Below are 11789 nucleotides of genomic sequence, written 5' to 3'. Positions count from 1 at the left end.
GATTAAAGGCGTGCGCCACCACCGCCCGGCCATTAAGAATATTTTTAAATAAGCAGAGAAGTTGCAACAACTATATTATTGGATGCAAGTACACCTACTACCAAATTCCATAATTAGCAATTTATAATGTTTCTCTTACCATATTACCCTTTATTGAACACATTCCTGAGTACATTGCTGATGTCATTATATTTCTTGTATTTTTTCGATTGCATGGTGTTGGTTGGAGTTAAGTGTTGACAGTACCTTTAGATATATAAATTTTCACGTCATACGAAGTGGCAAATCAGAATTATAAACATATGATAACCTTGCTCAAATATATCCTTGTGTAGCTCAAACTTTTATCAAAGAAGTAGAAAGTACTATCACCCTGAAAAGTTTGCTCACACCACTTCCTAATGATTTTATTATAGTTCATGGGTATATATTTATACTACAGTGAGTATATCAGCTAATCAGTCAGATTTTTTTCTATTATTACACAATATTTGATGGCAGAAAATCAGCCAATCCAGAATCTTGAAGAGTTTATGTCACCAAGCTGGGCAATCAGAGGTGTACTCTGATCCCAGTATTGGGGAGGCAGAGATAGGTAGATCTCTGCCTGGTCTACAAAGTGAGTTCCAGGGCTGTTACGTAGAGAAACCCTGTCTAAAACCAAAAAAGTTTATTTCACTATAAAACTCTAAAGATCTACTAGAAGTTAATAATGAAGTTGCAAACTCTAGTGCTAGTTAGAGGAGGTCTCTGACAGGGCTTTGTGAGGAAAAGTTGCATGGGAATTCTGAGTGGGTTGATGGAAGTGGGGACTTAGTTATTCCCCATGCTTGTAGGGTTTTACATTTAGTGCTTTAGGTAGATAAGTGAATTGCGTTGCCACTCCAGTCCCTTTCAATTTTGTTTTTTTTTTTTTTCCTTGTTCTCCATCTGATTGCTCTCTGAAGTAAGATAAGGAAATGAGAATGGTAGTATTTACAGAGAAAGATACCCACATATCTTAGAGCAGTCACAGAGAGGCAGTCTTGAGGTGTAGGCACAGCAAGTCGTCATGCCACCAGCTGGAAACATCCACAAAGCCATAGGTAGGACTGAAGATTAGTTGTTTGCCCAAGGTAAAAATAACTAGAATAATATTTTTTCATAGAAGTCTTGTGAGATAGATTGTAGTATATTAATGTTAACATCTATCTGATAAACAGATCTTCTTATAAACCTTATATGGATTAAATACGCTTGTAGCTTACTAAATATATACTGGCTTTTTGCCAGAAAACTAATATAATTAAATACATAAATTGCCCAAATCAAGAATGAGAACTATAAAAAATGTTGTTAGAATACATATATAAACAGAAACATCAATGTCAACACAACTTACTTGTACTTAAATCATAACTTTATTGTGTGCATTATCTACTTTATATAACTATATTAGCTAAGAGTTTCTCTTGCTGTGATAAACACCACATCTAAATGCAGTATGGGGAGGGAAGGGTTTATTTCGTCTTATATCCTGTAGTCCTGGGAAGTTGGGGCATAACTCAAGGCAGGAACTTAGAAGCTGGAATTGATACAGAGGCCATGAAAGGAGCACTGCTTACTGACTTGCTCATGGCTTTCTTAGTGCTTGCTCATCTTGCTTTCTTAGAGCATATCAGGACTACCAGCCCAGGGGTGGTGTTACCCATGGTGACCTTGATTCTCACATATCAGTTATGAATCAACAAAATGTACCACAGACTTTTCCGTAGGCCAATCTTATAGAGACTTTTCTTTTCAATTGAAAGACCCTCTTCTCAAATGATTGTAGCTTATGTAACATTGACATAAAAGTATCCAAGATAATAACAAACATGAAAAATTATCTAAAAATATTTTAACAACACCATAAATTGTCTTAATAAGTTGGTTGTTTTTAATTTATGTTTAATTTTAATTTATTCAGCATTGACAATGTCTACTTAAAATGTTTTGTTCATACTAATATACTAATACTAATATCATAATGTAATAGTTGTGCATCTTCCCAAAACGTCTGATGATTCTTGTTTATTTCCTCTCTTTTGCCTTTGTGGAGTGATTTACTGTAGTACAGAATTAAAAGCTAGGAAGCCCACAGTCTAATATGCTGTGAAATTAACCTGTATCCACTTGACATGAACCTAGCATGAAGTATGTTTTAGTTTATTTATTGTTTATTCTTTTCACAGTCTGTTAAATGGCACTAGGTGCTATTAGTATCCTCCATTTATAGAGGATAGTTAATCTTCATACAATTCATAATTGCAGAGTTTACCTCAAATTTGCTTGACTAGTATGCCAAAGACTTCTTTAAATTATTTTTATTATTTTAAACTGTGAACTTGTGTATCTGTGTGTGGGTATATACAAGGATGTGCTGGTACCCTTGGAGGTCAGAGCTGAAGTTAGAGGGATTTGTGAACTTTTAAACATGGGTATTGGAACTGAAATCTGGTCCCTTAGAAGAGTAATACTTATTCTTAACTGCTGAGCAATCTCTCCAGTCCTATACCGAGATCTACTTCTCATTCTGTTCATTTATGTAATAGCAGCTGCATTGTTTTAGTCAAGTACTGCGAATTGCTAGTGGGGAATTTTCCAACATTTTCAGAGCGTGAGTTATTCCCTAGCACTCATTGTAGAAGCCATGCCATGATCTTTCTTGTTTCTTTCCTCAGTAGCTCATTCAGTTGCTCATTTAGGATAAGTAAGCAGTAGCTTTGGATCTTTAGTATTATGCTATGGTTGTCTCAGCATTTATTTTATTCCAGTGAATGCACTCAGTTAAGTACTGTTAACTAATCTTGTCTTTAGACTCAATTTTATTGTCATAGGATATTTTCCAGCATTTGTATAGTAAATTTCTATAGTTGACTGAAGAATGTTGAGTTGCAAACACTGTTTTGGTCATTTTGCTCTATGTTTACATTTTCTTAGTCTACATTTAAGTTTGCACTTGGTAATATAATAATATGTTTGTTTTACCTGGGAAACAGATTTGCCTTTTGACTGTTTATTGCTTTATCTCATTGTCTGTGGTGTAGCAGCATTTTAAATAGGACAGTTTTAGCAATAGAGCAAAATGAAAGGTTTTACCAAATGCCTGTCATATTCACATTTAAAGCCCCTTTAGCCTTGAGGTAGCTGTTAGTTAAATTGTCGCATAACTCAGTTTTTGGACAGGGTTGTAAGTACTTGTATTACCTGTAAGAATAGAAAGTACAGTCAGTTTTGGAATTTTTTTTTTATATTGCAACCATTTTTCTAATTCTTTTTTTTTTTTCTTTACACAGAAAAAAGAACCTTCTAAGTCCAGTGTCAAGAAAAAATTAACCAAAGTTGCAGAAGCAAAAAAAGTAATGAAAAGAAATTTTAAAGTGAACAAGAAAATAACATTTACTGATGAAGGGGAGGTAAGATTCTGTAAATATATTATTTCTGAGCTACATCTCAGGGATTATGGAGATTGGCTTTCATGCTGCCTGGCCATTCATTATTAAAAAAATAAATAAATGTCCCTAGAGCACACTGCTGGCTTCCTGTAAGTCTTTCGTCAGCTGTGTGGCTGTGGACAAGGATTTCTTATGCAATAAACTGAAGTCCTTCTTGGTGATACCTGCAGTGAAATGATGTTAAATTCCATTCTTTATAGAAAAGATTTTCTCATCAGTATTCATCAGCGTGTTCCCTGGGAACAAGCACAATAATGCTAGCACAGCTACTTAGCAGAGCTTCTTTCACATGACTCTAAGTGGCCTGATTGGCACGTCCTCAGATGTAATGCCGTGCTTGCATGGTCATCGCTCACAGGCTCACGGGGGTGTTCTTTGCCTTCACGTAGTTTCAGACTTGCGTGCTTCCCTTTCATTTTGCCTTTATCTGAGCTGTATTGTAAATACATACTTCCATTTCTCAGAATAAGTCATTATTTTAATATTACTGTTTTGTTTTCCAGTGACCAAGAAAAGCTACAATAAATTACATCAAATAAGTTACCCAAAGAATGAAAACTTAATTCCTTGGTAGAACAAAGTCTCTAGAATTTTTCTCTTGTGACCTCATTTTCATTAGCCTCCGAGTTCCCTGACCATCCTGATATATCACACACTACCATTATAATCTCCTGACTGTCATCCTTCCATATCCATTTATTTTTACAGAAATTGTTATATAGGTTCACATTCTTACTTGATGATTATAACTTTCTTTGGTATTTCTGCACAAAGAAAGATATTTTGTTTACTAATTGGATCCCTAGCATGGTGCATAGTAGCTAACATGTACTCCTAACACAATGTTTTGAGTGAGTAATCTGTTACTGCAGTAAGATGAGTTTTTCATATTGATGTAAAAATATCCTACCATGCATTTCAGTATCATGGCTGTGTTGTTGATATTTGCTGTATCCAAAGGGGTATGCTTTGTTTTCGTTTTGAAGTTAAAGAATTTGGTGTTATTAGGAGTATAGGAAGGAGATGAAAAGTAACAAAATATAAGGTATTTCAGAGTTGCTAGAAGTGGAAGATCAAGTCAATATAAATGAAATATTTGTTATAAAACTACTCCAGAGAAGTGAGTATCCGAGAAGTGAGCTGGAGGAGAATGTAGTCCTGTCTAGTGCCCTGTAAAATGAGTGCTCTCACCCTAATGAGCTTAGTGCGCTACAGCGTTCAGCTGCACAGATTACAGTAATTAGCTTCAGGATAATTATAAATCTCTTTACTGTATAATATTGCAATGTGTGCTTGTTGCTAAGAGGAGCTGTTTGTGGCTGTGCATGAGACTGAAACTTCTGAACCACCAAAAGATGGGCTGCTGTTTGCTTAACCCACAGAAGGATATACTAGATTAATTTCCCTCTGTGACTCAAGTGGGTGAGAAGTTTGAGTAATTGCTGTTAATCTCTTCATCACCATGGATCCCTTTTATAGCTGTGGAGCTCAGTGATTACTGATATAATTTGTCAATGCAGTTGCTTTTGCCATCATCATTGTCTGTCAAAAGAATACAATTGTGAGCATCTCACCATGTAGAATGACTTGGGTAGCACAATGCATGAGTACCCGTAGAATGTTTATCTGAAGATCTCTGTTTGAAAGAAAGCATTCTTTCAAATCATAGATACAGATTTTAAGTACTTTGGAGATCAGTTATTAAGTTAAAGCATGGGAACTATTTGTCTAAATTGTTTAGAACTTATATTTTTATAGTGTGAGCCAACAGAAATTATTGAACTGCCTCTTATGTCTGCAAGGGACACAGGTGCTCAAGAGAATAATACATTTATTTAGAATGGCACACTAAACTAGGAATTAGCCGGCACACTCAGCCAGCTCTCCTGTTTGATTCATCTGCTTGTCACTTTGTTCCTGTCCATAAATTATCCATTGGAACCAATCAGGAGCAGTCCATGAAACCCAAGCGAACTTTCTCCTTTATAATTATTTAATCTGTGTAATACTAGCTGGCATGGGACCCATTGACCAGTTTTAATTATTACATATGGTTATGGGCTCTGAAGATGAATGATATAGATATAGCGATATAGATAGATAACCATAAGATATTAGATCTAGTAAAACAGGAATATAAAACAGCACATTTTGATGTGCTGTGTTTGATCATATACAAGGTGCCTGAGTGTAGCTCAAAGGAGATACATTGTCACCCAGGGTTCTGCTCTACACAGACGATTTTGAGCTTAGTTGTATGGAGAACAGAATTTTGTTGTTGTTGTTTTTTTGTTTTTTTTAAACTTATATTGCATTATGATGAGAAAAGTTACATGATTTCAATTTATCTGAATTTGTTAACATTTCTCAGAGAAAGAGTAACTTATAAAGTCCTCTTCTTCAAACTTGATACAAGAGTTACAAATGTCAAACAAAGCATTCAGTCTCACTTTGTTGTGGAGAACAGAATATTAACACCAGTGTTGGGAAGTGTTTTTATTATGTAATCAATCACCTTGACTAAATAATTTTGTGAAGTAGTCTTTAATTATGCTTTCACAGTATAATGGCACTATTACCTTGGCCATGAGGGTCTTTTCTATGACATCTTACTTTAATTATAAAGCTTATAAGAATGTTTAAGAAATAACTCACTGTAAGGTAGAGTTTCGGAAGACATGCCCTTCATCTTACCCTTGGCCCATTTCTGTCTTTAGTTGGTTCAGCAGTGGCCACAGATTCAGAAATGTGCTACAAACGCTGTGGAGGAAGAAGATGACACTGGTGGTATTAACCTAGACAAAGCAAAGGAAAGGCTTCAGGAAGAGGACAAATTTGACAAAGAAGAATACAGGAAGAAAATTAAGGCAAAGCACCGGGTAAGCTTTTTAGAAGTGCACTGATGGCATTCCTTTGATCCCTGCTTTCACTGACACTTCCTTTGGGCTGCTTAGGTACTGCATTTGTTCCTGTTGCTCTTCTGCTGGAGACTATATAATACTGATTTGCTATTGAAATATGTATGCTTTTGGTTAAGTGTTTTACAGTTACAGTTTGTATGCCAGTTAATATTACCCATATTAATCATGCAGCACATAGTTGAGGGTGGTTGCCTAAGGTTATATTGTATGGTTATGTTGTAACCCTCTTTATTGTAGATGTACTTGCACACAGTGTGATGTGTGACAACAGTGAAACCATTGACAGCTAATTGTGTTTGAAATTCTTATTTTGGGATAAATGATGTTTCACTTGTAAGTGTAGGACTATAGAGAGATCCCACATTCTCCATTTCTAGAATTTTGTTATCAGAATGTTTTGTAATTGAAATATCCTTTTTTTTTTTCTTTTTTTTGAGATTATCCATTTTCATTCATCATCATTTTCTAGCAATTCATCAGATTGGTACATATCAAAACATTTTCTTAAAAAACTTAAAAAAGATTTATTTATTTTTAATCTGTGAATTTACATGAATGTATGTATAATATACCACATGTGTGAGTAGTTCAATAAGAAGCCATAAAGTCTTGGATACTCTGGAGCTAAGTAACAGACCGTTGTGAGCGCCTCATGGGTGCTTACAACCAAAGTTGGGACCTCTGAAAGAGAAGCAAGCACCCTTAACTGTTGAGCCCTCTCCTGTCCTCTCTTTTGTCTTTTTAATAACAGGTAGTAGTCTGCTGCCTGCAATAGGCAGTGATCCCTGCTTCTGCCTCCTTGGCGCTTGGCTTACAAATGTGTGCTACTGCCACACCTGTCTAGAAGAATGTGGCTTGTTTTCTTCTTACATAAAAAGTAGCCTACTGTCTCTGGATATGCTGTGCTCCATACTTTTTTCACTTTCTTTTGAGCTTTTTGGGTCATTTTCTCTGTACTGTTGAAATATAGCACACATTTTATACTATTTCAGCTAGAATAGAGCAGTTCTGGGTTGCCAAAGTTGAACAAGATACAGCTAGAGCTTTACATCCTAATGTAAAAGCTGATACCTCTGTAATGAATAGAATCAACCTTAAAAACAAACAAATAAACAAAAAGAACCAAAACCCCTCAGTTTCATGTTTCAGTTGTGTTCTATAGAAGGTGCCCCATGACATCCCTTCCAAACAGAAGCATGAAAATTGGCATCCTACTATTTCAGCAATATGATAAAAATATAATGGCAAATTTCTAAAGCAGAGTTTATGATTATATGGAAGATGACTGGTTTCTCAATAGTATTTTTAATGGTAAAATTATCTTACATGCATACATTTTGTATTTTAAGGTAGAAAATGTGTGCATTTTAAGCAATTTGGATTTAATGTTTAATCCAATAGCATGCCTAAGGCACTATATAGATTTTTTTTCTCAGTATTGTGGAGTGTATTTCTGCTTAGAAAACACAGAAATAGTTTCTTAACTGGTACATTTTAATGTTAGGCTGAGAGAGTACTTGGCAATAAACAGATGATGTGTTGTCCTGAAGATGCGTTGCTTCGTCTATTTGGAATCAGCAGTCACTGTTTGGCTTCAGTTTCTTTATCTGAAAAATGATAAGACATTTAGTTAGTTTCTGACGATAAGCACAGTTTTCTAGGTTTTAGGTTTAGTTGAGACTCTAAGTTGGATAATGGAATCTTGATTTGTAATCGTTTTCTTCCCAGCAAGGCAGGTCACTTGCTGCTTGGTGATTAATTCCTTCTTACTCTCCCATCTCTTAGGAGCCACTCAAATCTACTGTAAAAATCATGCTTCTTCTAAGTCTGAACACATTATTTTGTTCTAATTAGTTGTTGATTTTGAGCTAGTATTTTTACTTTATATAATTTAGTATATTTCTACAATGTCAGTTTTATTCTTCTAGCATAAGGTTTTGGCTTTGTTTTGAACACGTGCCATTATGTCTCCATTGAAGCTGTCACTGAAGTTAATTCTGTGATAATATATTGAGAACAATTTTATATCTCACTAAAATTTTGAAAATATTAACTTTGAGGCCTATGGCTAAACTTTAGTTCATAAAGACAGAAAAAGATGGAAAAACTTTTGATGGAAAAATAGGAATTACAAAATGCCTTCTTCTAGCTGGGCACATCCATTGCAATGATGAACTCACGGCCTATTGGTACAGGGCCTGCACGGGACTGGCCATTGGTTGTGGTGGAATTCACAGGATCTACTCTTACTGCTAAACTATTGACAGGTTCTGAGAGAGGAGGAGTCCTTGTGTTCAGTTGTGTACCCAGCAGTGAATATAGCAGGCTCAAATGGAAGTCCTAAACCCAGGACCACACAGATGGACATGGTTAAACTTAGTAGGTCATACATGAAACAAAAATCATATGTGAAACATATTTATAGACAAAGGTTACTACTGTGTAGGAGGCAGATGAGAGACAGTGGATGTGAGAGTAGTCAGTATACATTATACTCATGTATGGAACTGTCAACAAAAGTAATTAAAAAGTAGGAAAAGAAATTATACAATGGGGGCTGGAGAGATGGCTTAGCACTTGGGAGCACTGGCTGCTCTTCCAGATCTCCTGAGTTTAATTCCCAGCAACCACAGGGTGGCTCACAACTATCTATAATAGGCTATGATGCGTACATACAGACAGAATAACTCATACTTTTAAAAAAATCATGCAGTAAGATTTAAAGAATAACGAGCATTTTTTGTACAGTTATAAATAAATGATAATATTAAATGTACTTGCATTGATGACTGATTTGTATTAAGGAAGTTCAGATACACACAGGCTGTGTGATTATCTTTCCTGTTTGGAATCAGCTCTGAACAGCCTCATTTGCATAAAAAGCATGACCGAAGTTATGAAAGGGGGAATAATGGTCAACTAGTAAAGTGGATTTGGTGCATAGAATAAATCAAGGAGTTTTGTTACATTCTCTCTCACGTTCTCTTGTTCTGTTTTCATGAGTAAAACTCTAGAGGAAAACCACCATGAATATAGGGTGCAATGGAATGAAGTTTATGAGGGAGGAAGAAACACCATGAATCTGATCATATATGCTTCTGCTTTTGGCTTATTTATAGAGGTCACTTGTGGGTTTCATAAGTTTCAGTAGTTTTTAAAGGCATGTTTAAAATATTTTAGGATAATTTCATGTTAAAATATAATTTAAGTGAGTTCAATCTTAATGATTCAGTTTTGCAGTAGTGCTTCCTCTTTAGAATTAATGGTTTCTGTTGGAGATTGGAGAGATGGCTCAACAGTTAGAACACTTGCTACTCTTGTACAGAGTGAATTTGATTCCCAGAATCTACTTAGTGGCTCACAACCATCTGTAATTCCTGTTCCAAAATATCTGATGGCATGCACATTGTGCAGAACAGAATTCCATTTATCACATAGGACTGGAGGGGGCATCAACTGTCACTTCAGTATTACAGTTGTCTCCTTTTTGGGTGTGGAAGGAGGGAGAACCTGCCTCAATAAGAGTATGTTCCAGAGAGGTATGAGAATTTTATGAAGATAACCCCTGTTCTCTAAGAACAAAAATCCAGTAAATCTGCACCCATCTCAGGACCAAGGCTCTTCAGTGTGTCTGTATTCCAAGGTGCACCAAATTGTCAGGATTGCTTGACACATACTCAGATGGTTTGTGCTCAGCATGAGCTGAGAACAAGATATATTTCTAAATCTGCAAATTCCTATATATGGCCAAGAATGAAAAGAGACTTACCCTGACTGCTGACCAAATTCATATTTCTTTGTACTTGCTTTTTTCTTCCTTTGTTCCTCTCTCCCCTCCCCTCCTTTTCCCTCCCCTCCTTCCCTCTTCCCCTCATTCCCTTCCCCTCCCCTCCTTCCTCTTTCTTCTCCCCTCCCCTTTCCTCCCTTCCTCCCTTTCTTTCTTTCTTTTTTGAGTGGGGTGAGGCCCAAAATTTCTGAGGTGTCGAAGAAGGATAATAGGTATAAAGAGAGTATTTTGTATCTTGAAATTTGATTTTCTGTTTTCTTCTTCATGTGAATTTGACTTTCATTTTGAATTTCATGCTTTCCTTTTACTTAATCTTTTGTAGCATGGCAGAATCAAAGATAAAATTCTGTCTTTTTGCATGGTATAAAATGGTTTCTTGGTATCAGTATGTTCTCAAAAATGAAATTTAAAAAATGAACTGAATTAAGGGAGACCTCAGTTATTGAGCATAATCATGTTCAGGTACCATTTGTACCTACTCTAGTCTTTTGTCTTTGTCTCATCACAGACTCTTAGATAACAGAGAAAGGAACGTCTCTGTATCCATTTCCAGTAATCCTGATTGCTGTAATTCTCCTTCCTCTTCTGCTTCTCTCTTTGAAGGCATTTTCTCTTTTGTGAATGCCAATAACATTTATGATAGAGGAGCTCCAGAGAGAGAATAGGAGGACATGAGTGCTATAAAAGATAAAATTTCTAATGATTTTAAAACTGTTTTCCTTTGTTTTACTCAAATACTGAAAGATACTTATTCTTTAATGCACCCCACTTCCCCAGACACAGAAACTTTTATGTCTTAGCCATATGAGTTCACTTCTATTTCTATAAGTCTTCAGACCTCTCTCACCTATCTGATATCAATAGAAGAAAATGTCAAATGAAACACTGTGTTGGCATGTATATTGAGTTAATAACTCACAAGCTATGTGTGCATGCACACACAAGTGCTTTGCATGGATGTATTATGCTGTGGGGAGCACATACTCCATGACATGTTTGAGGAGTAGGTTCTATCCTTTCACTTTATGTGTATTTGGGGATTGAGCTTAGGTCATCAAGCTTCTATAGGAAGTAATTTTACCTGTGTGGGCTTTTTGTGGCTCTAACCCTGATTGGAGAGATGGTTCAGCAGCTAAGAACACATAGTACTCTTATAGAGGGTGAGTTTTGTTCTCTGGCTCACATCAACTGATACACAGTCCTCTCCAGGGAATCAGATAATCTCTTCTGGGCGCTGTAGGCATCTTAGCTAACATGTCTACCTACTCCCAACCCCACACACTCAGATACACAGAATTAAAAGCAAACTCATTTTGTTTTTCCCCAGACAGGGTTTCTCTGTGTAACCCTGACTGTCCTAGAACTCATCCTGCAGACCAGGCTGGCCTCAAATTCAGAGATTCATCTGCCTCTGCCTCCCAAATGCTGGGATTAAAGGTGTGCACCAACATAGTCTGAAAAGTAAACTAAATATTAGTAAAACAGATGATCATCTAATAACAGTAATGATTAACTTTGAGATTTAATGATGGTTTATATTTTCCTGTTATGGCTAATATGGTTTGATCAAAAGCCCAAAGAGTCTAGGTTTATGTGAAAGGTTTT

At 36.0% G+C, this 11789-nt stretch overlaps 1 protein-coding gene and 1 pseudogene across 1 annotated transcript in view; one reads left to right on the top strand and one right to left on the bottom strand.

Annotated features, from left to right (window-relative positions):
* Nucleotides 1-175, bottom strand: part of LOC116072529 — a 2778-nt pseudogene extending 2603 nt beyond the window's left edge.
* Ddx10 (DEAD-box helicase 10) overlaps nucleotides 1-11789 on the top strand; it is a 146283-nt gene that overhangs the window by 84004 nt on the left and 50490 nt on the right. The window contains exons 14-15 of the mRNA XM_031346122.1: nucleotides 3318-3437; nucleotides 6194-6355. Of these exons, the coding sequence (XP_031201982.1) occupies nucleotides 3318-3437; nucleotides 6194-6355 (282 nt within the window). The remainder of the gene's footprint in view (nucleotides 1-3317; nucleotides 3438-6193; nucleotides 6356-11789) is intronic.

Source organism: Mastomys coucha, unplaced genomic scaffold (assembly GCF_008632895.1).
Source record: "Mastomys coucha isolate ucsf_1 unplaced genomic scaffold, UCSF_Mcou_1 pScaffold23, whole genome shotgun sequence".
NCBI classification, from domain to species: Eukaryota; Metazoa; Chordata; class Mammalia; order Rodentia; family Muridae; genus Mastomys; species Mastomys coucha.
This window is presented reverse-complemented; position numbering and strand designations above follow the sequence as displayed.